This window comes from Botryllus schlosseri, chromosome 6 (assembly GCF_051294905.1).
Source record: "Botryllus schlosseri isolate E-star chromosome 6, Bs_hap1, whole genome shotgun sequence".
NCBI lineage: Eukaryota > Metazoa > Chordata > Ascidiacea > Stolidobranchia > Styelidae > Botryllus > Botryllus schlosseri.
In genome coordinates this window covers 19,718,942-19,745,680 of record NC_137241.1, presented here as the reverse complement: position 1 = coordinate 19,745,680, position 26,739 = coordinate 19,718,942, and the positions used below count along the sequence as shown (strand labels likewise).

Here is a 26,739-nt window from a genome sequence, read left to right as displayed (position 1 = left end):
AATGCAAGTGTATTCGAGTTATGCCGGCCGCCCTCTTCACCAAAGGATCTATATTTACCGAATATTTTCAGTTATTAATGGTAATCGACTGGAGGTCCTGTTTTAAACACGTTAGTTTTAAACTGATTTTTGTTTTAAATCCAACCGTATGCATGCTCATGGAAACGAGTTACCGACCTGTAATATTCATTGTAATAGATGGCAATGACAAATATTCAGTTGACAAATTTGAAATAATTTTTGATACAGTGTAACTTATATTGCTTACGTATTCGTGATCGTTGGTATGTTAATGCTGTCATAATTACGAGTACTCAAATATTCCAGTCGATACGGAGAAGAATCATCAACTTGCTCGATTTTTTCCAGCCCCAATTACTTACGAAACTTCGATATTATCCATAGCGAATCATGATAGCTTTCAATACAACATCCATTGTAGTAAAATATTTATTCAACTCGAAGACTTTTCGGGTGCCTCTTTTCAAGAGTTAACGGCACACTGAAGGGATTTAAACAGAATGAAAAGCAAAACCAGAAAGGCGAAGTATGACGCAACAATCAGAAATTACATACCATGAAGTCCGCAATGTAACGATGGCAACAATAACAAACTTGAAGAGTACGATACAAGTAACAAAGCATTTTGAAACCAAACAATAACAAACACGAATTAGAACGCGCTAATGGGAAATTTGTAAGTTATACAGAAAATCTTTTTGTCTACATAAAATAGGCTTGGTCAATTGGATGATTGTTGATTCTAGGGCTTTCAAATGAAACAAAGATCTGCCTCGCGCAATGACAGTAAACATTTGGTCATTATAGTTTTGAGCACAAGAAGGGTTCTCACTTAGATGTTGGCCAATTGCCGAAGCGAGCTTGGTAATCGTCGTAACAGTCGGTTTTGGCGGCTGATTTGCATTGTCGTGCGAACTCCGCTTTCAGCAGTCTGTTCGTAATCGCGGGCATGCTGTTGTTACCGGCAAGGCTGGTGGGCATATGAGTATGATATGATGTTATAGCGATCCTGTTTACCGTCGAAAAACCGAAATTATTTTTACCATTTATGTACATAATATATTATCACTAGCGCAAGTTATTATAAAGCTTACGGCAGCTCCCTTAATACTCATAATTCATACAATACGATGACTTAAGTTGTCTGTAGGAATTTTATACTGCAACTTCTTGCAACTATTCTCTATTTTTCATGCAATTTTTTATTGTTATTTTTATCAAGTATTGCGCAAAATGTGAAGGGGGGATTTTTTTAAAATGCTGTAAAACTATTTTTAGTATGGTTTTATTCACTTTGATTTGTATACCACTACGCTATGTGGTGGACTAGCTGCATCGCAATGTTACCTATGACGTTACAGTTGGCTTTCAATAGTTTGGTAGCTGTTACCGTTTTCGTTGTCATTTTTATTTGTCATATGCGCGAGTTAAGACTAAAGAGGGATTGTCGTGCAATAATGCTTCCGATACTGATTGATTGAAGCTGTTAGGGTTGTCAGTTAGGAAACCTCTGTTATAATGAATTTTTGATTGGACATTAATGCTACTTTTTACTGAAACTTTTGTTGAAATCGAGTGCAACTTTCTCACGTTTTTAATGCAACAAAGCTTGCCCTAATCATCGCCAGTTTATTTTTCGAAAAATCTGAAACCGGTGCCGCGTACGCAAAATATGATCTGGGGGTTGCGAGTTGGTGTCCTCTGATTTAAATGGTAGTTTCGGATATCGTAATATAGGTAAATTGAAAGTTGGATTTGGAAAGAAGCTATTGAAAAAATTAGGAAAATATACTTTTTTGTCACAATAAGCTTATATAGCTGTATATATTGTACAGATACACCCTTTCTGGAAGCGCGAACTGCCGCAAGTAATCTTCTTAACCATTGTAAGATTGGTGCTCACAACAGTCATTGTTGATAGTTTAGTATGTATAAAAGTCATGCCGTAAATTACTACTTGAACATACGCAGAAGTATGGATTTCCAAAACATGGGATGGAATTATAGGCCTGTCCAGTATTTTAGCAAGCAGCGAATCAGAAGTACCACGCTTTCTAATTCACAAACTACATCTTCGCAACTAACGCAAATTGACAAATTACACTTGTACAAATAGGTGAAAATTTCGAATATATATTCCGTAACACCTGTTACGGAATACCTGTTACAGGTCTTCAAAATTTACTTACTCACGTTTGAAAATAAATACTATATGGTTAATTCGCTCAAAATTTACTGATATATACGTTGAAAATAATTTTTGCGAGTAAAAGCTTGTTGGACTTTAGCAAAAATGTGCCTGACATTTCAACATGCAGCAGAGAGAAAAACGACATTCGACCATGTGACTTTCTAACCGCGAATCCAAACCTAACCTCATACTTGACACACATACTCGAGTATCGCATGAACAAGTGTGGATAATAATCATACATAATATGTTAACGGATCTACCAGGCATTGCATTTAACTCAGCTGTCAAAAGGTCAATCAATAACAACTCGGTAAATTTAAATCCACTCGCGTATTTTTAGTTATTCTATGCGCATTATAAAGTAAAGGCGTTCTTGCACACATAACGTGTTATGCAGTTTATGCGACCCGCATTACTCAGCATCTTTCCCATTCCTACGCTAAAGTGTGAAACAACTACGCAACGACGTAGCCGCCAAATCGGTCTCGAATGCCATCAGTATAACGTAGCAACTTTTTATATATCCCTATTGGTTATTATATTTTTTGCGGTCGGATTTACGACTTTAAGGGCCGTGATAATTAAGTAGGCTGTTCCGGGAGAATGCAAATCGTGTGATTAAATACTGCGACACACAAAGTTGGAAAAGGTTACGCGTGATGTCCCGAGTTTTTAATCAAGTGGCGTTACATTTTGCATCATAATGTGAAAACGCGTTACAGGCAGTCAGTTACTGCCAGTAGTCAATTTCTTAAAACAGCCTGCTGATAACGATACTGCCACTGCAATAGCTAGAATTATCATCATCGCGAAATGAAAGTCTTATCCAATTCGTACGGTACAGCTAAGAAACGGATTATATAATATTGATGTCACTCTACAATGCCGGGTGCATAATTCGTTGATTGTTTAGTGAAGCCATCACCTAAGACAGTGCATCTCAACCTTTTTCCGTTCGCGACCACCTTTTCATCCAAATTTCATTGCGCGACCCACTAGACGCCCTTGCGCGATTAACGTTTAAATCACTGCTCGTCGGAGCAAGTTTCTATGTTGTCAGTCTGTTACAGTTATGTGGTTGCGCCTATAGTGTGAATATTTTCCGGAATTTATGTATGGCATTCGGTCAATGATATTGCCAATTACATTTACTACTATGAATTTTTGGGGACAGCGATATTTGGAGAAACCTATTTAGGCACCTACCGTATATAGTCCATGGACAATTCGGCATACATATACCGAAGGTTTCGATTCTTTTCGGCAGAGGTTTTCTCACCATCGACATTTTTGGCTGCACAATTCGCGGAGTCGCATGTTGGCCGAAACTTCAAATGTCTTGGTGTGTCGTGGCGCCCGACACCGAAAGGCCTATTTCTATAAATTTTGCGTATTATTTTATCAGGGAGGTGGGTATACCGCTATTAAAACCAAGACATCTCACGATGTCAATTCGCGCCATGCGCTAAGAAAATTTTAAAGAAGTTCAATAACTCTCCAAACAAGTACTACATAATTTATGTTGATTCATGAGATACTTTTGGCCCCTCTTCAAGCTCGATGCACCAATTGGGAGATTGGGGTGGGGCAGTTAAGGTCCTGCATGTAACAGATGATTAAGGACGTGAAACGCTTATCTATAGGCTCCTCGCCATCCGATTCGATCTGCTTAAGCGGTGTTTTAAAAAAGTCTGGAAGTGGACCGTGCTCCAAGTCGTCAGATGCGGAATCATAATATAGAATGTCGGGCTGGTGTAATTGACCATTGTAGTAGAGAAACACAATGGATACCACAAACAACAACAGACGAGCAAGCGCGTATCCAATCAGCCATTCTTTACGTCGAACACAAACGGGCTATGAGCAACTTGCGTAGCGGCAATTGTTTGCTGATTATAACGACTAATCAGGCTGGATTGCTGCATATCCCGATCAACGTTCTCAAAGCCTTTGGAGAAAAGATTGAATTTCAATCTCAAGCATAGGCAATAACGCACTGTCGGATTTCACGCTGCAATCAATATGACTGTGACGAAAATCTGGCCCACGAATTATTGGCTTGTGGCTTGTGACGCTTATGGGCGCAAAACAATTTAATTCGGAGGAAGAGAATGCGCATTAACACTTATAATCTTGAGAATATAAAGTGTCTAGAATTGTTGGAAAATTGAATACGACAGTGTAACAGTTAGAGCCTCTTCGCGACCCACCAAAAATAGGTTCGTGGGCCACTGGTGGGTGAGAAGCACTGACCTAAGAGACAATCGACACGGTCATTATCAGAAATATTTGTGCGTGGGAATGGTACGCAGTGTAAGCAGTTTTTATGGATAACCAGTTATCTATCTATAGTTTGTTCCGGTTTGTTAAATCATGAGATTACCACTAACTTTATGCGATAATCGACTTTGTTGCTAATCCAACTTTATAATCTCCGCCCTAATTGTTCATATTCATAAGTTTATCCCATATATGAATCAATGTATGTACGACATCGACTACGGGACATTATAAGAGGCTAAACGACCTATTGAATTTACCCGGCTTTTTGTCATTATAGTTATGACTGAATTCACTAATTCACCAATGACAAAGACATGTAAAAACTACTATACCGAAACGATACATCAACAAACAATACGTCAGATAACACATTGTAGACAAGACATATACTGTGTTACTAATGGGGTGCGAGGTAGACTATAAGAACTATACTGATATTCGTTTAAAGAAACGTGAAATAATAACTCTCGCTGTTGATATGTCATAGTGAGGCTACTTTCAGTTAGTTCGTTTGGTATATAGCCATGTGAGCCTTTACAAATGCCCTGATATTGATGGAGACGGGATTTTGATAAATACATAAATTTGGACATAACACGACGTCTGTCATTCACCTGCTCATTGTTGGATAACGCTCATAAATTTTCACGTTACAGATGTATTGTTGATTGTGCTGCTGGTGATTGCTGCATTGCTGCTTATCGCAGCTGCTGTATTTATCGCGCGTTTTATTGTTACCACCAAATTCATGACATCCAAAGAGGCCAACGATCACTCTTATGCAAGTGGTGACGATGGAGAATATCGAACAGGTGATACTTCTGGATGAGGACCAGTTTCCACTTACTCGTATTTTACATATATTTTAGGAGGAAATTCCAGTGCTGTGGATGCAGCGACCTCGCCTTATTCCACATATGGAGAAGTAAATTCTCCGACCGACAACTCCTCCCCAACTGCAATATCTCTTAACAACCTACTTGAAACATTCAAAACCTTCAGTGAAAGCGAGGGAAAGCGGTTTAATGAGGAGTTCAAGGTGACTGTTACCATGAACAAGCGTTTTATGGAGGCGGTACACATACTAAAATTGGAACGATACAGAGAAGATTAGCATGGCCCCTGCGCAAGGATGACACGCAAAATCGTGAAGCGTCCTTGCCGTCAAACTATCCGTTGGGATTGCTAGCATTCTGGTTGCATTTTGTAATATGACGATAAGGGGAGCGCGACATCTTTCACTATCATAAAGGGGGCGTGTCTAAAAAAGTTTGAGAACTACTTCCCTAAGCAGCTTTACCACAACACAGTAAAAATCCACTTACTTTCAAAGGATTTGAAGGAAAGGTCGGCCTTGATTGATAAATCAAAAGTCGTTGCTTCAAATACACAAGTAAAGAATAAGAATCGATTTCGAAACGTTCTGCCATGTGAGTTGTTAAATTTCTGTAACGTGAAGCCATTCACTTTGATTTTTAGATATATTGATATGCCTATTTAATGAAGTAAATATGGGAATGCTTATTTTTTATGCATATTTATAGCACTGCGAAATTAATTCACACGATTGACGTATGGGCAACGTATTTTAATAAATCCTGATTCCATTATAATTAGTTTCAAATGCTAATTGTCTTTCAGATGATCATTGCCGTGTTTGTCTTGTCGGCGGACAAGACTTGGATATTGCGACGTACATCAACGCATCTTACATCAATGTACGTATCTCTTGTATATATTACAGTTTCGTGTCATTGAAATTACCATTTTACAGGGATTTAAGCGACGAAACAAATTCATCGCCACGCAAGGACCCTTGCCATCCACTTTAGACGATTTCTGGCAAATGGTAATCCAGCAAAAATCGCGAGTAATCGTAATGGTGACCAACTTAATAGAGAATGGAAAGGTGACTTGATGATATAGTTGGAATATATGGAATATATTCTAGACTATTGCAGAAAAAATGCGAATGTTACTGGCCAGAATCTTCTCGTTCTTGTGACTACGGAAATGTGACTGTAACCGGAGTATCTGAAGAGAATTTCGGAGGGATAGCTAAACGAATATTTGACTTGTCGGACCGATTTGTGGGGAAAATAATCAGCTTGATTCAGTGAAATTCAGGAATTAATCGAAATTCATTTATTAGTCGTCTCATCGCGTCGTGCATTATCAGCTTATGAATTGGCCCGATCATGGCGTGCCGATCGCAACATCGACTTTTTTTCGATTTCACAAGATGTGCATGGACACCCAACGAAGGAGGGACGAGCCTATAATCGTGCACTGCAGGTATATGAATAAGAAAATTGAGTCCAAGTTATAGGAATAATTTTTGTGAAATGTTGGTGTATATTCTCTCTTAGGCCCGCTGTGCTAATGGTACCTCGAACATTTCATTAATTGAGTAGACACTTTATTCTACGCATATTGTCCTGGAAGGATTGTGACAGGTAGGTTTTCCAAATTGTGCATGATGTGATACACGTCAAAATTTATTCCTGCGATAAGATTATACTATATGTGTAAATCGCTTAGATTGACTGACATATTTGGTGTAATAATTTCAGTGCTGGAGCTGGTAGAACTGGTACTTTCATAGCATACGACTACCTCATTCACGAAGCGATGGAGAACAAATGTATTGACCCGTTCCAATGCGTCTTAGCTATGAGAACACATAGGATGGATATGGTTCAAACATGCGTAAGTTCCTCTGCTTCATGGGTTTACTGGGGCATTATTTATTAAGAATAAATTTGTATTTTCAGTCCATAATGTAAGCCAGTGGTTCTTACCCGGGGTTCTCTGAACCAGTCGCAGGGGCTTCGCAGTAGTTGAGGACATACAAACATTAGATGCATGAAATTAGGCGCGGTCACTAGTTGAGTCTTGTGAGTCTTGTGGTGATGTATCCAGCGATTTTGAAAGGCGAATCTGTCCATATCAAACTAGTTTCTTAAAGGGAATAGCAAAAGTAACACTAATTTGCAATAAATATTCTTCACTGTGTTTGTTTTGTGTGAAAGTCACATTTTAACGGCGTTGTTCTTTTTATTCAGCAGTACCCGTTATCAGTGTTGGGATGACTCGAGTCATGACTTGACTCGAGTCAGACTCGAGTCACCTTTTTCGTATGACTCGACGCCTCAGAAATGCGGATTGACTCGTGACTCGGAGCAAAATTCACGAGTCAATTTCAAGTCATTAGGTAAACGGTGTCGACTAAAGCACCCTGTATTATGTATGTTTTGGTTGTTAGCGATACGCCGCTGTCACTTGTGAGAGCAACCAGTCTTCAATAATTGTAAGTTTCACTGATCATCAATTGTTACATCACAAATAAATTGACCGCTTACGAAACCATCACACCTACGTTGTCGTAGTTGCAGTAGATTTATCTAATCGCATCGTATCTCTGTTTCTTAGGCAGCTTAGTGCTTACATTGCGCAGTGCTCACCTTTACCAACACTCTTGTATGATTTAAATCGAACGAATATAGTTTATGCCAATACATTCGCACGGCGGTGTAGGTGGGTAGCCTAGTGCCTATTGTAGTCTACCTCATCAATTTGTTCAACTTCTTGAGGCTTCGTATTCGATAAAATCAGACTGTAGCATGTAGATATACAGTTACTCACGTATTTTATTATCAGTTCTACGTGTGCGTGAGCGATACAACACCTTTTTGCATCAATATTTAACTTTATAATCGTCATTTGATTCAAGATAAATGGCCCCTTAATCTATCCTTCACAATGCTAGCAAAATGTAATGACTTTGGATCATCACATATACTTCGAAAATTCAATTTGACTCGAATCGTGACTTGACTCGTGACTTGACTTGACTTGACTCGACTTGACTCGAGTCATCTCTAAAAAACGATTGACTTGACTTGACTCGAGTCTCCTTTGAAAGTCGATTGACTTGACTTGACTCGAGTCAAAATGTGCAATGACTCGAGATGACTCGTGACTCGAAGGTAGTGACTTGATCCCAACACTGCCCGTTATACACTATTAATCTGTATTAGCTATGTAGGCCTTTGTAGATGTGTAATGTGGTAGATTTTTTTCTTTTTGTGACTCAACAAATATTCGGAGTTCCTCGAAGGCTTGCAGATTAGCGTTAGTAATGGATTCCAGGTTAAGGTAAAGAACCACTGTTCTATAGCAATGTATTCTGTTGTAAGCTTGACTCGAACTTTTTATTTTATTGCCACTTGTGTACAGCGCCCTAGTGTAGTAATGACATATTGTTGTATTAGGCGCTCTATAAATTATTATATTATGATCATATTTTTTATTCACGGTGAAACTTGTAAGCACGTAATCCGGGGAGCAACTTGTCCCTAAAGGAAAATGACGAGATTGAATTAAATTTTTAAAATTTCAATAATAAAATCAAATTTTTATTCCAATGCAATATACATGAAGAGGTCAAATCACAAAATTGCGGTAGATAAAGAATTAGAAAGGGTTGCAGAATAGAGGTAGAGATGATTGAATATGAAGAATCGCAATTACAGAAATTATGCTTTGAATTACGCGCACAAGTGCAATTTTAGTCCAGTTGTGCATTCAAGGCCTTCTGAAGAATATGCATAGTACCCAATACCGTGATCTTTTGAATCATGTCGAATCGAACGTTTCCCTGAATCTGTGGGATATGTCTAATGAGTTTTTTTGATTACGAACACCAGCGCGAATGACTATCAGTAAATTGCTTATTTTGCATCGCCACATTTTTTCACATTTCATTTTTGTATCTGCGTATTTTGCTTGTTTTTCCGATTCCCTTTGTTTTGATCGGCGAGGATGGCAAGCTGAATGAATAAGCATTCTCTTTTCTTTTTTAGTTTGATAATCATATCCGGCGGTTCTTCCTGATTTCGCGGACTGTAATCATTCCAATTTTTGTCGATGGCGATATCGAATTGTTTGCAAATTATTTTTATAATTATTATTTATACGTTTGCATTAACCGTTCATACTTGTTGCAGGATTGAATTGCATCTAATGGGTGTGTAGGGGAGCGATGAATTCCATATAATATCAAATTACTGCAACTTCTCGAAGTTTCGTATTGTAGCCTCTATTTTTCTACGAGTATCCTTAACTGTATGTTACTTGCTCGATTCAGAGTAAATATTCGGTACTTCAATCAGCTTACAAATCACCATGACTTGAATAAATAAATGAGCGGTTTTAATATTTTTGTCTAGTCTGTTGCTTAAAAAATTCGACTTAACTTGACCTGGCTCGAGTCATCTTTAAATTAATTCTTGAGTCAAAGTATACGAGGATTAGATATGACTTATGACTCGAAGGCAAATTGATTTTTTTTTCAGCACTGCTACGTATTGCATGCAATCATTTGAAAATTTAAGTTCTACGTGTTTTAACATATAAATAATGTTTGTTTAACAGTGTGAAGTATAAATCAGTCAACAGTTTCAGGAACGTTATTTCTGCCTTAGTGCCATTTTCAATTACGACATTATGTGCATTTAATGATTTGTGGTATGGTATTTGAAGACTCGGCTCGAATTCAAATCCCTTCGCACTCGATTTTACCCTGGCACATGTCATTAAGCCAGATGATTATCGAGCTCAAAACATCCAAAATTAAATTTACGTTTTTAATAATTTAGGACCAATACAAATTCATCTATCGACTAATTACGGATTATCACCTGTTCAAAGACACTGATCTTGACAAAGAAGCGTTTTATGCAGAGCGATTAGCAAACAATCCTAGCAGCGCGGAGTAAGTTTACAAATTCCATGGAATATTGTGTTGTTGAATATCGATAGGTTGAGTGGTCTATGGTACACACAAACCTTTTGCGGCGAAGGAAACTTATATTCATTCATGCATAGGCTTTCAAGGCAGACGAAACATTTACAAGATGCTGCATCTCTGCCAAAGATTGCCCCAGAAAAAGGTATTGGAAATGTTTACATCATATACACCCAAAATTCTGGAATTCTCATGAATTTCCTTCTAGCGACGCTGGATAAATCATAAATTTTGCCATAACAGCGACATAGTGGCTAACATTGACCAACTCAACTATTGTTAGCGGACAAATAGTATCTTAATTGGTGTTGCATGCAATAGGTAGGAACCATTTACTGTTAGATGAAGTTTCTTCTCATTTCCAATTAACCATAACACATTTCGAAACAGCGTTGTATTTCACATGTCGACCCTATGTTACATGGCGCCACAGTTGCTGCATGCTCCCACACCATACCATTCGGGATACGATACTGAGTATGCGCTGATAATATTTCTAGTGGCGTTCGCACTGAATGTACCTGTGACTTGGAGACCAGAAGATGGCGAAAATATCGCGAGGATTTGTGCAGTTCGTGTGGAGGTTTGATTAATGCAATTGTATGGCAGCTCTATCGTAAATCGAGAAATGTTCCTTTCGTTTAGACATATGACCATTCTCTTGAACTGATCGCCTGCATTCCGCCTTCCAAATCGACAGCGGAAACTTTTTGGAGATTGAACCTCGACAATGACATTCAATTCATAGTGTCCATCAATGACCCATCACTACATCCGAAAGTATATCATAGTTCACCATGTCGTAATATTCTGGGATTCGATTTATTTGTTTTTATCCGAAGGAAAACGTCAACGAATGCTGGCCATCAGAAGAGAAGATGAAACGAGAATTCTTTTCTGTATCGGTGGAATTGTCAATGAGGGTCGACGAAAATAAGAACTTTCACACGAACAGCATATATGTACGACGAGATCCGTCATTACAAACCAAGGTATAGGTGAAATCAACTTATCGGTAGCTTATGACGAAATATCTAAACATCCTTTTCATTCCAGGAAATCAAACAGTACAATATACTAAAGTGGAGGCCCAAAACAGCGCTAAACGTGATAGAAGATATAAAACGTGCAATTAGAGCGATGTCGCCCAGCAAACCACTGAGGATTTTAGTTCATTGCAGGTGCATGCCTATAGCAAAACTGTCAAAATTGTATGAAGTCGGTAGTAGTAGATGCAACAGCAGATGATATGCCGTGCCACTGAGAAGTCCAGCAATACGGGGTGCCAATCACAGCCCTCTTACCAAAGACCAGTCCCGCATCCGTCGCATCTAGGACTTGCAAAAGATCATATCGTGATTTCAAATTTCGCTCTATTCAGCGACACCCTCTCATTAAAGACTATATTAAAGACTGTATTACTTTAAAAACAAACCGGACGTGGACAGCTGACAAAACTTTATTTGTGTTTTGCTTGACATTGTAACATCGTGTGAGGTCATGTGTTCGTGTATACGTTCGTGTTCACACGAACCTGAACCTTTTAGGGTTTGCACGAACCGTAATGATAGCTGCGCAGTGTACCAACATACGCTTCTTGGACCATAAATTGCCAATTTCCCTGCAATAGCCTTATTAACTAGGGTTACCATACGTCCCCTTTTAAGAGGATTTGTCCTCTTTTTTGAATATTTTGAGATTTGTTTTAGTCAACCAACGGAAAACCTCATGGAAAGTGGGTATTTTAGGAGTCGAGCAGGAAAGATGACGTTTTTTTTAGTCAACCAACAACAGACTTGGAGTAAATTTACCAATTTTTTCGGATTTCTCTCCGGTATTGGGATTCTGAAAATTTTGAAAACGTGTCCTCTTTTCAGATTCACCAAATATGGTAACCCTATTATTAACAGGGTGGCGAGGTAGCGTAGTAGCATAATCCACAGCTGCAACACCTATGGGTTGCGAGTTTCGAGTCCGACTTAGGTCGACACCAGAATTCGAACCCAAGTGTTGGAGGTTTATCTAGGCTCCTTCTCGCCATACCATCCGTGTAGGCCAGGGGTCGACAACCTTTTGCTAGTCACGGTCCAAATTTCGAGTGTGCAACTTTTTGGCGGGCCGGAATTTTTCCTAATGCTATATTTTACGTTTACTTCGGTATATTATACTACATTGCTGCAATCTCAATCATACCAATCATAAAACACAAGTATTTACACTTCAACAACGCAGAATAAATGTGATTATTGGCGCAGCTTGCTCTGTGAAAGGTTTTCAACTTCTGATAACAAGTCAGATGAAGCAAGAATCAGGCCATATTGTAAATGGGTTTCCGAAATACGTGATCTTACCTTGCTCTTCGTGAATTTTATTGTTCAAAACTATTGCTCACATGCGTATACGTGCTGCCAAAAATCGATGCAATGTCTTTTGCATTGTTGGACAAGCTGCGATAAAGATAAATTTCAAGAACGTACTCTTTATCAAAGTCATGTAGCGATATGCTCTTTGTGTGAAATTTGTCATTCAATCCAACTGCATCGCACTTCAAAAGGCCCATTTTAAATTTTCAGGCAATGCTATTGGCGTCCACATTAAATGAGTACTGAATATTCAGAATTTATTTTGTATAGAAGGAATGACGGTAAAGCGGGTGAATATTCAGTAATTAAATTTCGTATAACAGTTACAAATACAGCGTTGGTACTAGGTTTTCTCTACTCCAGTATAGGAAAGTGAGCATAATTTTCTTTGTACTGTTGAAATTCCCTGAGACGCAGATTTGTTTCGAATGCGCCTCAACATCTCATGTATTCAGTTGTTTCCCCCAAAGTTGCAAATTCAATTTGTTCAGATGTGACGTTAAATGTACCAGGAGATCAAGATTATATAGATACCCATTTTTAATTATAATATTATGAGTCGGCGATATTTGTATTTTCAAGGAAAGTTGCTATTTCATTTCTCAGTTCATAGACTCGTGTAAGCATAGCTGCTCGACTTGATGCGCGAACATGGAAGATATACATTACATCGCCATATTGATTCTATGCTTCTAGTAATATTTGGCGTAACAATGTTGGTGATTCAGTTTGTGAGACAAAATCATTTCATCATCAACCGTTTTCATCATTGTGGCCAATACACGTCAGGTTTGTTGTCTTGGCGCACAATGCCTTTTGGGAATTGAACTATGGATAACTAACCTATAGTTATATAGGCTATAGGTTATATATAGGCTATAGTTATCTGTAATTAAACAGTGTAAGTTTGAGATTTTCTCATTGCGTCTGAGATGTTCCAAATCTTTTTGAAGCAGAGGATTGACACCTTTATTGTCACACCCCATCGGTAAACCCGTTAAAAACTATGGTACGAGCTGCACCCGATTGATAAGCACTGATCTATTGTACTCAATACAAACAGTCTTCATCTCATACTTCAACCGCCTTCGTTTCATGGCGTCACAATAGACAAATACGATGGCGGAAACTTATATCATAGCAATACGCAATTCTTTCCAAGCAGTGCGGCACTGCAGATTGAAAAGCATTGTGAAACGGCGGGCCGTATTCTTGTGACAACTAATTATTATGTCGCGGGCCGGACGATTTCGTTCGGCGGGCCGTAGGTTGCCGACCCTTGGGGTAGGCAGTGTCTTATCAAAGCCAAGATGTGAGCCCTGCTAGAAGTCGGCGTTACGAAATGAAAATGAAGTAATTGGTACCGTGTAAATGACCATAGTAGTCGACAAATGTCATGAATACCTCAAACAAACCCCCCAAAAAAACTTTATTCACAGAATGGTAAATTCGATTGCTTTGAAATTATACCCTCGTAAAGCACAAATTGATCAAGGTACAGCATGGGTCGGGAACCTATAGCTCGCAAGCCGTATATCGCATTTTCGACATGATATAGCTTTTTAACCAATTCCTAATTTGCCGTTTATATTGTTCTGTATATGATTTTGGCCACCGGCTGGATTAGTACGGGCGTTAAAACATTACAACATATCTTACACGGTGTGTATACATGGCGCCCATGACGAATCCCTTATGTAGTTGACGTTGATTTCGTGTCACGGATTTTTGATTGTGAAGTATCACTTTACATGTATTGCTATTTGCGAATTACATTTGAAAATTTAGGGTCAATATGGCTCATTTGTCGAAAAAGGTTCCTGCACCCTAAGCTACTGAGTCATGGATGATCCCTCTACAAGTCTACATTGATTTGCAGTAACCAAACGTATGACAGTATCCGTGAAAAACGCCGAATTTCACCAATGCTGGAATGGAAACCATTGCAAATAATCATGATCATTATTTGCAATCGGCAACTTGAATGATCTGTTTTAATTTTTAGACGAGGATTCGGGGAAACCGGGTCGTTTTGTGCTCTGATCAATCTGCTGTCACGCATGGAGACCGAACAACGTGTGGATGTGTTCAGAACAGCAAAAGATTTGAAGGACGCCAACGTCGGTTTGATAAATGATCAGGTATATAGCTACTGGCATCCGAATTTTCCACATCAAAGCCTATAAATAATATCATACTCCGGTGGCAAAGATTGATAGTACATGACAGAACGGGTAGGAAAGCAGCTTTGGGGTGAATAGTCCAAATGCGCTGTAACTTTTTATAGACCCACTAACGCGATGACTGTTTGAATTTTATTGTTAATACTGTTTGCACGGAAAATATTGTGACTGTGTCAGCAACATTTAAGAGATGTCTGCAAAATTTGAGTGCAATGAAAGTTGAAAACTCTAACGTTTTTTAATGCATAGTGCTCGTAGAAGGCATAATTTCAAATAACATCTTTAGGTTCCGTCCAGTGTCGAAATATCTTCTGCTTCGTGATAGTTTTACACGTATTGGAAATACCCACCCCGTAAACAAACTAGCATTATTGTCCGTTAATTTCATACAGCATGAAATGTCGACCAGTCGATTGGGAAGCTAGATAACGGCACACCATTTTGAAAATTTATTTGTCGGTAACCTCAGTAGCACTAGAACCCATCTCGATTTCGCTGTGACTGTGGACCTTATTACTACAATATTTTGCGATGTAAATACATCCCGCCATATGACTATATAGGAAGAATACGGCCTCGCATTACCATCAATATTATTTTCAACAATTTTGCCCACCATTTCACCAAAATTAGTCCAGAAAATTTTCAATCGGCCTATATCAGGGATTGAGTTTTTCATTACCTTTTAACGTGCTTTATGTACGAATCACCAGGACCATCACCAGTGAATAGTCTAATTGCGTGAACTGTCTTAATTGCGGAGTTCCGCGGTTTAAGTCAAACTATTCAGCTATACTCCGAGACGCACCTCGTGCATTGAAACACGGATTGTTGTTGAATTATTATAATACAAACACATATCCGCTTTATTAGCTGTCATGTATACGCAGAACGGTTCTCTCAAGCTTTTATATACGAATTGATTTGAGGACTTGACGATTTTGGTCACTATCATCGAGCAAGAATTTTTGTAAAGCTGCATTCTGTCGGTGTTATTGTCCGACACCGTTCACCACTCGAACAATACGCCGTTCTTCCTGCAGAAACAATACAAGTTCTGCTATGACGCCTTGAGAAGTTGTGAACACTCGAATGGAGGGAAGAATCAGAACCATTCGGCTTACGAAAACGAACCTGCAACTACCGGTGATCGCGCGAATGGCCGGAAGAACTCTGAAAAAACGTCACCCTCTCAGAACAATTCACCTTACGAAAACGAACCTGCGACTACCAGTCTATAACAATGGACATCAGACCATAACGTATACATATTATAATTCTATTCATTCGTGTTTTAGATGACCTATACCGTTGCATACATGCACTTCTATAATCCCCCATACATATCCATTCATTGTGAATAGTGCGATGTCAGAAAACAATAAAGTGACACTTTATTGACCTCTTCAACGAATAATCACCATTGTATCAATTCACCTTTGTTTTAGTGTTTCTTGTGTAATATGAGTATCAAAGCAGGAAGGAGCACAATCCGCGCCAGGTCGCTCAAAGTGCGACTGAATTGTTCGATACGATAGAAATTCTATATATAATACATATATCGTAACGAGAATGCGATTGCGATGGCAGTGTCATACATTTTACCAATCTATCACAGTGATCGGACATTGTTCCTTGTATGCGCATCTTGAAATACTTTTTAACACGCAATCGCTGTCCTCCAAATCAAATAATGGCCACCGGTTATCGGAATCGTAAAAGACCCAAATTTAATATGTGGATTATAGTGGGACACCGTATTGATAAAATGAAAGTAGTTTGAGACCGTAACGCCGGCGAGCATTGGACATTCCGTTGAGTCATCGTTATGGAATTAAAAGCCGAATTATTGTGAGATTTGACTGGCCACTTTTATATTGTGTAGCACTCATTGTAAACAAATGTCATGGAAAATAGAAGGCAAATGTACGGCAATAAACGATTGAAATGTCGTGTTATTTTTTATTGCATTTTGATGTTGTCAAATAGGAATAGGAATAAGATGCTGTTTATTTTGGTCCTTGATGTTTTGCGGCATATACTTATACACCGACGGATGAACGGCATATTCAAACAATTTTATATATCGGGGACCCATTCCAACAAGAACAGGGCGTTGGCCCATTTTTATTTTATAGTTAATGCGATTTTTCACTTGCTGTGCTTTGAAATTTATACCGTCAAATACCAATAACACTTAAATTCGTGCTCGAATAGAGAAACTTGTAGACAGCAAAGGTAAGTAGTTCAAAATTTAATAGTGAAAGTTGTCTCGATAGGTTGGGTGTGTTATGCCGATTAACGCAGTATATTCGGATGTCGACACAGTGAAGAACGGAACGTAATTGACTTGTTGGTGTTTAATATATTTGCACACGGCCAAATAACATTCCAAACAGAACTTGGGGATTTTCTATCAATCGTAAGGGCTTCCCACCGCATGTAGACCATCAGGCTGTTCCAACATTAACAATTAATTTATCGTCACTTTTCGATAGGCGTTGCACGAAGTTGTATAGCATAGGTTGCAAAGGACATTTGAATTCAGGTCGAAGAAAGTAACCATAGCAATTTAAAAAAAAAAACTAAGTTGCATTGGTAAATTTTACGTCAATATTTTATAAGTTATATAATATTGAGCCAATGAAAAAAGCTACATTTGATTTTTCCTGTTTGGATGTGGGTGCATAATATTGTCATTTCTAAGCAGGAACGCATATGAATTTATTAGATGGTGTAGTAATGGAGCGAAAATACGATGATGCGATAAAACCGTAGCCACTGACAAGACTTCCCCTATATAGTGACCATTTCTACACATCGCCTGATGTAACTACATGTTCAATATGTGAATGATTACACGCCGGACCATACATACACCCGTTTCCCTAATGTTCCGCGGTCGGATATGAATCAAGGTGAAGGACTGGGGACCGAAATTGTAGAAATCGCAGCAATCCAAAATGTATATTTGTAGTAAGTTATAACTGCATACTAATGCTTGTTCTGCTTGCTTTTATGCATTAGAAGTAGGCCTGTGCCTACAGGCATTCCACAAAACAATTATGATCAATCCAACATAAATAAAGTTCCGACCATCATCGTGGAGGGTAAAAGTAGCAAGCTGCACTACCTGAGTAAAGTGGATATCAGGGAGACCAAAAGCAGTCTACTTCAGAATAGAGTATCTCTATTAAAGTGGTAAAATCTTGAAATTTTCGTTATCTTTCATAATCAATGAAACATCTTGGGCTACTGTGTGAATTACGGTTTCGGGTTATTTGTAGTATATTTGTCATCTTCGGCGCGTATGGAAACAAACGTAATTTGCACTTTACTGGAAGTATATTCTCTGCATTACCATCTAGCGACGGCATATCAGAAGAACCCATCGTACATACTAGTGCAGAGGTCTCAAACTCAAATGTGCTCGCGGGCCAATTTTCCAGTTTTGACGACGCCGCGGGCCGCAGCATCAACAGGGGTATTCCATGTCTTTCAAAGTAGGCCATATTTGACGGGATGAAATTGTCATATTGAAATTGAGCCAATCTAACAGACTGACATTCAACACTCATCATATAAATGGGATTTACTCTAGTATCAATTTAGGCCTGGCATGAAAAAAATTATCAGATTTATAACTATTTGAATAGAAGTGTTGTTGTATTTGATATATATTAATTATAAGATATAGACGCCATGTGAACGGACAAAAATATAATGTTATCGTAAACGCTATCACGTTATAATTTTGCAGCTGCTATGAATATTTTAAATTTAACAGATTGATAATAGAGATTGATCTGCTATCTCAGCATCTGGGGTTTAACAGTGTTAAGCTCATGGTCAAATACCTTCAAATATTGGAGCAGAAAAATAACAATATAAATCTAATAATGAATGTGTCATAGTTATAGAAATATCGGAACGCCGAACAACATCGTTACATCGTTGGAGCGTATCACTACGGTATACTCGGTACCTTTAAGTGGCATTAATAACATGCTGGTTTAGCGACCCAAGATGTAACTAACAGATTGCCAATGGTTGCCATAACTACTTGCTTAGTTGACGAAATGCCAAGCTGCGACCTTCTGATCTGTTAGTATTCCCTTGACACGCGAATAGTTTGTTGCGTCCATGGTTCTAACCAATTCATGGATTTTCGAGTCCACTCCGGTCATTTTCATTTGGCCATCGAGTCAGCCCGAGTCTGAGTAATTCTGATAAGGGTCGCGTCCAAGTCTAACTCAAAAATTTCAGTCACGAATCGTTCAAGCATAGTGCTGTGAACGACTTTCGTCTAAGGGTCAGGGTTTATTATCATGAATTGGAAATGTTGCGAAATAGGGAATCTCTACTACATGGTCGCGGATAGTGAAGTTGGATGAATAGTTTTATCGGAGCAATTCAAGAGGGAATTTTCCCTTTACAAGTTGAAAAGATATATGTTGCACTTAATATGTTGTAAAATTAATGAAAATCTGAAATGTCGTCGCGGGCCGCACGAAATGCTCTGGCGGGCCGCATGCGGCCCGCGGGCCGCGTGTTTGAGACCTCTGCACTAGTGTTTGGATCAAGTCACTACCTTCGAGTCACAAGTCATCTCGAGTCACTCCACATTTTGACTAGAGTCAAATCAAGTCACTAGATTTTCGATGGTAACTCGAGTCAAGTCAAGTCACACGATTTTTGAACGTGACTAGGGTCAAGTCAAGTCAAGTCACGAGTCAAGTCAATGTAGATCTTCGAGGCATAATTCATATTCATTGCATAATTTTGCTAGATGTTTGTGATGCTGATTGAGTCCCCATTAATTCTGAATCGAGTCGAATATAGAGTTGAATATACACGCAAAAAGGCGTCGTATCGCTCACGCAGAATTGCTCAACTACGTAAGTATAGGTATAGCTCCCAGTCTGTAATTATCAGTCAAAATGCAGTACCTTAAAAAGATGAAAAAATTGATATGATATAATGCAATACACTACCCACTTACACATCCATGATATAGTATTTAATCCGGCTCCATTGTTGATGAGTAATGTAAAAGTATAAACGATATTCGTTCGATTTCAATCATAAAAGAGGGTTTGTTATATGAGCATGAGCAGTTTATAGAAGAGGTATACATTGATATTGGATTATATTACTACTAGTTTACGACAGCGTAAGTTGTAAGCTCCGATCAGTGCGTTTGCGGACAATTTATTTGTGATACAGCAATGGAGACTCGATAAAACGCTCAATCATTGATTGATTGGTTGTGCTCACAGGTCACACCAGTGTATTGGTAACAATCAGTACACCTCCACTTGAAGGCGGATGATAACTTACCTGGATGATAGAAAAGGCAACTTGGAATGTCACTGACGTCACCAGAAAGATTGTGATTTCAATTCATGTATTGGTAGCCTACTTTGCATTCGATCAAAGAATATGGGAAACATAGGAGTAAATTGACCTAAATATAACATATTTTATATTGCATTTTTAGCGGTATCCTCCAATATGTATGGTCACACCTTACTCTATTGTAGAATCAAAACCACATTCTATCGGTCTAGTAAGTTAGTAGTGTTATGGGAATCGTTTGGTACGCACCAATCACAGAGCGCCACTTCATCCTAATGGCCACGCCTACAGGACGCCCAAAGCCACGTCACCCTAATTACCACGCCTATATGACACCCATTGCCACACCCAAATATTCTAATGTTTTGCGAATTTCAATACCGATTTTCCATGTGTATTTAGCAATATGTATTGAATAACTTGCTTCCGGGAAATAAATAACATTCATTATACGTTAGATGATTAAATTCCGAGACTTTATAATAACTCGCTTTCGAAAAATAAATATAATTCAGATTATACATAAGTTTCGAAAACTATGATGTCTATGCAAGACTACATTCGCCAGATATTCCATTATGTGTATTGTCCCGGATATTCTATTATGTATATTTGGATTAATGAACGTGCTAGATATGTTTTCGGCCATATAACTTTACCAAAGGCCCATTGCTTTCAGACTATCTATGTTCCCGACACTGCGATCCGAGTTCTTTCGTTCGATCTGACCGTTTTGTTTGATGTAGCGATCACTGGCTTGTAGTATATACGATACGAGCGGAAGGTCGGGATTAGGAACAACAACGCACAGGCAGTCTCACACACTTTGCTGCATCTGAGCTTCGTACTAATACATGCATAATTTTTGCATGACGAGAATACGGGTAATACGGTCAATAAACGCCGGAGGCGAGTCATTTAAACCTTGTTGCTAGATAATACCACTTTCGGCTACAACAAAGTTGCCCTGCAACAAAAAATAGAAGCCCTAATGATCATGCAGAGTAAAGTTCAATTATACATCGAATTATTCGAATAGACTTGTGTAGGTATGAAGTGAAATAGAACGGAGTTTACGCAAAAGTTGCTATTGATCATAGACCAAGCTTGCTTTCAGAGCTGGAAACTAAATGCATATGAAAATTTACCTAGGTTTTCCCCACACGCATCAAATGTAGGCCTACTCAAGTGTTTATGAGGTGGCGAATAGTTCGAAGGTTGTTGGCATGTAAGGACGTCACATAGAATTGTGGAGTTTTCTGTAAACTATAATCCAGTGATCTATTTTCAATCACTATATTTTTCATTAATCTAAACTTCGCAGTTACGCTTTCTACAGTTTACACATTTTACGACTTATTTTCTTTAGACCCATACAAGCGATCCCAATGTCGGGGCTATGGAAACAAATCAAGCATGCGTACGTAAATCTTGAGCTTAGATCACCGAGACTCTTGTATGCAACTAACATTACAGACAACCATTCGACAATATTCAACTAGCATTAATGCTTTCGATATAGTGCATCATGTACAGCGACACGCTGATCAATTCAAATTCAACAATGGGATCCCCCGCACAATCATGAAGCCCGATTTGCGTTGAATATTAACGATACCAACAAATCGGAAGATCTCTTTTCCCTCTACATCTATGATAGAGGTACCATTCCATTGACTACGAATAACTTGAGATTCTGCGGGATTGAAATCGCAATCAAATAATATGAGAGTATCTTTTCCAGCTTTCAGAACTTGGACAATCGTATCAGGACTATATCGCAACACCGCAGTATGTGTGCGTGCAAAACGATACACAGTTATTTTTAGTGCCATCCGTACGACTTATGTTCAACTTGCAGTGCAACTGATGATTTATTTGCGACCGATGCATTAATGACTTTAATACTATGTACTTTAAATTATCCACACCTATGAGTCGAAATGTTGTTAAGTAACTCATGTTTTCAGCATAACCTAAAAGCAAAGTGGACGAATTTCCATGTTGATCAAATACCCCAAACACTGCTTGCTTTCATAGTTAGTAATTAAGCGCATCACAGAATTTACCCAAAAAGTCGGTACTCCGAAAATTTTGTAAATTAGAGCTTTTGGCGTTGGACTTAAGTTCAAATGAACAAGTGTTCACGTAGGTTCGAGGTCTGAATGAGTCTTTTAAAGCATATAGAAACGAAAAAACTAATCTAAAAAATTTACGAAGTTTGGATGCGGCATATTTGGGTTTTTTAAAAATTATTTATACCCACGATTCGAAATATTGTTAACTAACTTATGTTTTCGACATAAGATAAGCGTGAAGTGTACAAATTTCGATGTTGCGCAAATACCCCAAACTTTGCTTGCTTTCAGAGCTGACAACTAAATGCAAGACAGACTTTACGCATAAAACTTATACTTGAGCACTACGAAATGTACAAGTACTTACCTTTACACGACGTTTTTTGTAAAATGAATACTAATTTTATTAAAAAAAAAATAAAAAAGAGCGAAAAACTACATTTTATCCCGGAACGCAACATGAGAAATCGTTTCGATAATATCCAACATGGTGGTTCACTTCGAGGGTAATTTGTAAAACTCAAATATTGCATGGTAGGACTTCGGAAATTTTCGATTTATGTTTGCTATTTTTCAATTTCGTTAGTTCTCCGCCTTCAAATATCATGTTATACAAATATTATGTATAAGGAACAAGTATAAATCTGACTATGTTGTTGCTATTTACAAAATTACCTCCCTCAGTAACCAATTTCGCGTAGACTATGCAATTTTGTAAGGTATATAGAAAACTACTTTTAAACTGTTACACTTATACTGCGAGTAGCGTTACACTGAATATTAAGTTGCTATTCTGAAAATTTTGCCATGTTATTAGTTTAAAAACTTATACTTCTGCACTACGAAATGTACAAGTACTCTACCTTTACACGACGTTTTTGTAAAATGAATACTAATTTTATTGAAAAAATAAAAAAGAGCGAAAAATTACATTTTATCCCGGAACGCAACAAGAAAAATCGTGTGAATTTGTAAACTACTTATTCATGACATAATAATAATTCTACATGTACACTTTTTCACATTTTATAACACTTTTAGTCGTACTTAACAGTTTCAGTTTTAAATAAAATTCGGAATATAAACTAATCGAAAAATTCGGTAACCAATTTCGCGTAGGCTATGCATACAAATGAGGAAAGTTACATCAACGCGTGTTAACTAGTTGTATCGAGTTATCGAATGATTTTTTCCTTACATCAAAACAACTAGAATGTGTAACTACATTGAAAATCGTCCTAACCCTTTACGAGAAATTGCTTACTAAGAGAAGTATATTCTGGTATACACAATAGTGGAGAGAATCTTTAAAATGTAGTAAGCAGGCCGATGGGTATTCATTGAGTTGTATAAGCATAAAAAACATTCCCGCGCGCTCCTAAACCTAACACTTCCTACCCTACCACCTAATACTAAGACGCGCGCGGGAATGTTTTTTATGCTTATACAACTCAATGAATACCCATACATTTTACATTTTAAAGATTCTCTCCACTATTGTGTATACCAGAATATACTTCTCTTAGTAAGCAATTTCTCATGAATTCCGAAGCACGTTGACGTGTGTTAACTTCTGTATTAGGTGATAGTATCATTTCCATGTCTGATAATGATACTTGTCAAGGTGATACAAACGTAAGCTCAAACTACTTTAAAATTTAAAGTCTCACCAAATTTTATCTAAAACTGAAACTGTCAAGTACCGAAAAAGTAGTCTAAACCCTAGTCGCTTTTTACGTGGAGGGAGTACATAGCGGAGTACTTGTATATTTTGGAATACTCAAGTATAGGTTTGGCCTGCTTGCGCTATACTAAATGAAGGGATTGACTATTTACACTGCATCTACTTCTATTTCAGAGTTTTTCGGTTTTCGAGCAAACTATACCTTCAATACTTACTTTTTAACTCACTCGGAAATCATCACTTCTTGTACTTTAGTAGGAATTTACTGTTACTAAAATGTTGAAATGTACTTTTTGTCACTGGGCCAGTGGTCTTGGTGAGCGGTGTCAGTTTCATCTGTATCTAACGAAAAGCTACTTGAGTACTTTACGGGTTCGTATCATCGCAAATAATATATTCTAAACATGTTTAGATAGCGAGGAGTGAAAGGGACAAATCTAAAACTGAAACTGTAAAGTACCGACAAAGTAGTCTAGAGTATTTTTTATGTTTATTCAGCTCAACGAATATCTTCATATTGGCCTGCTTACTACATTTTAAAGATTTTCTACGCTAGAAAAATCGCTGTAACATGATAAGTATATTATAATTAATCTTATCAGCGCGGCATAGTACATTCGAGTAAATTCATTTAATTAGCTTATGTTTATGAAATTATTTGGTTTCCGAATTCTATCTAAAACTGAAACTGACGAGTATCGGTAAAAGCAGTCTTAAAACGTAGTCACTTATTACGTGAAGGGAGTCGATAGCGAAGTACTCGTGTATTTTGTAGTACTCAAGTATAGGTTTTATCTGCTTGCACTATACTTAATCAAGTGATTAACTATTTACACTGCATCTACTTCTATTTCAGAGCATTCGGTTTTCAGGTAAACTATACCTGCAATACTTACTTTTTAACTCACTCGGAAATCATCACTTCTTGTACTTTACTAGAAATTTACTGCAACTAAATGTTGAAATGTACTGTTATCAGCAGTCTTGATGAGTGGTGCTAGTTTCATCTATATCCTACGACGCATTTTTGCGCTGCAGAATGACTTATCGCAATAAAAATAACAAAAATAATTCGATAATTTGCGAACTCTCACTGCGCAAAAACGTTAGTACTCCATGTCTATTTCTGTTTAATACTGTAGCTATCATGAAGTTGATGTACTCCAATATCATAAGGACTTGATAGTATTTGGTACATGTAGGCAAAAAACCTACTTGGGTATTCTCAAGAAGTACGAGTACTTCTATACGTAACAACTCTGGAAGTTAGCGCAGTTTGTGGCATTTGTATGCAATCGAAATTTGCGTGCTTCTCACTTACCTTATGTTAATAGTTTTCCTCTTCTATCTACTTTACAAGATTCAGTGTAGAAGTGTAGTGAAAGTGTAAGAGTTTAGCAAAAGCATTTTTTGATAATAGCACTTGTCAAGGTGATACAAACGTAACCTCAAACTACTTTAAACTAATTGTACTTGTATTCCAGCAAAATTACGAATCGTTGAGTATCGAGCGATAGCCTCTATCATACTTGCGGAAAATAGGGATTTGGTACACGAGTATCAAATTACAGTAAATTGAGTACACTTGAGAGGTTATTAGTGATTCTGCTGGAGTTTATATGAAGGGAAGTCTTGATAAAACCTTGATTATTACAGAAAAGAATAGAGGGCTTCTTTCGATATTTTGATAGTCTACGTCGTACTGTCGGATGTCATGAAATTGTATACATGCCATCTAGTACTACGGAAAATGTCAAGGCTGGTACTCAATGGTTCTGTTAGTAATTATATGGAATGTGTGGGAATCGAATTGGAGCGTAAAGTATGCTCCTACGGCATAGAGCCCTACGAAATGAGTCCACATACCCCGTAAAATTCCACTCCAGGCGCTGCGGCTTAGCTCAAGCGAAAAAGTATTTCGTACTTTAGGTGTCAAATCATCTTTCTTGTGATAAATAAGCATAGGGAGAATTAATCAGAAAATTTTGTAGAGTACCGTAGGCATCGATACATTGAGTGAAATGGGCTTCCTTATCTTAAATTGAAACGGACAGAATAAATCAAAACAATTTGCAGAGTCCCGTAGGCTTCAAGACATAGCTCAGGCTGAGATTTGGGGAGTCGATTATTAGCATGGTAATTCCGTTATTAACATTGACTATGTATAGGTACGTCCTACGCTACGGAAAAACAGATTTAGCCAAAAGTCGGTATAGAACTGCGTTGGTTTTAAAAGTGTTACATCATGAAATGTGTGACGAAATTTGGTATGGTGCATTGTTATTATGTCCTGCGTACCAACGTTCAAGGTGAGAATTTAATGTAGCATGCTAATTCTGTTCTCTATCATACTTGCGGAAAATGGGGATTTGGTACACGAGTATCAAATTAGAGTAAATTGAGTACACTTGAGAGGTTATTAGTGATTCTGCTGGAGTTTATATGAAGGGAAGTCATGATAAAACCTTGATTATTACAGAAAAGAATAGAGGGCTTCTTTCGATATTTTGATAGTCTTCGTCGTACTGTCGGATGTCATGAAATTGTATACATGCCATCTAGTACTACGGAAAATGTCAAGGCTGGTACTCAATGGTTCTGTTAGTAATTATATGGAATGTGTGGGAATCGAATTGGAGCGTAAAGTATGCTCCTATGGCATAGAGCCCTACGAAATGAGTCTACATACCCCGTAAGATTCGAGTGTTGATCGTCGTCGCGAGAGGACGCATTATCGCAGTACCTGTATCGGTAACGTCGATTCAG

General features: G+C 38.0%; 2 protein-coding genes and 1 non-coding gene across 3 annotated transcripts in view; all 3 read left to right on the top strand.

Annotated features, from left to right (window-relative positions):
• The window catches only part of LOC145441419 (receptor-type tyrosine-protein phosphatase epsilon-like), a 251,311-nt gene that overhangs the window by 713 nt on the left and 223,859 nt on the right, over positions 1-26,739 (top strand). The window lies entirely within an intron of this gene.
• LOC145441422 (receptor-type tyrosine-protein phosphatase alpha-like) overlaps positions 5,134-26,739 on the top strand; it is a 131,428-nt gene continuing 109,822 nt past the window's right edge. The window contains exons 1-16 of the mRNA XM_080319278.1: positions 5,134-5,310; positions 5,368-5,537; positions 5,832-5,928; positions 6,140-6,216; positions 6,273-6,407; positions 6,460-6,588; positions 6,651-6,793; positions 7,072-7,207; positions 10,159-10,274; positions 10,388-10,452; positions 10,808-10,890; positions 10,953-11,087; positions 11,150-11,299; positions 11,364-11,488; positions 14,676-14,811; positions 15,897-16,074. Of these exons, the coding sequence (XP_080175404.1) occupies positions 5,247-5,310; positions 5,368-5,537; positions 5,832-5,928; positions 6,140-6,216; positions 6,273-6,407; positions 6,460-6,588; positions 6,651-6,793; positions 7,072-7,207; positions 10,159-10,274; positions 10,388-10,452; positions 10,808-10,890; positions 10,953-11,087; positions 11,150-11,299; positions 11,364-11,488; positions 14,676-14,811; positions 15,897-16,074 (1,939 nt within the window). The 5' untranslated portion in view covers positions 5,134-5,246. The remainder of the gene's footprint in view (positions 5,311-5,367; positions 5,538-5,831; positions 5,929-6,139; positions 6,217-6,272; positions 6,408-6,459; positions 6,589-6,650; positions 6,794-7,071; positions 7,208-10,158; positions 10,275-10,387; positions 10,453-10,807; positions 10,891-10,952; positions 11,088-11,149; positions 11,300-11,363; positions 11,489-14,675; positions 14,812-15,896; positions 16,075-26,739) is intronic.
• LOC145442110 (U6 spliceosomal RNA) lies at positions 5,560-5,665 on the top strand. Its single transcript, XR_013915962.1, has one exon. It is a non-coding gene; the product is annotated as a U6 spliceosomal RNA (small nuclear RNA).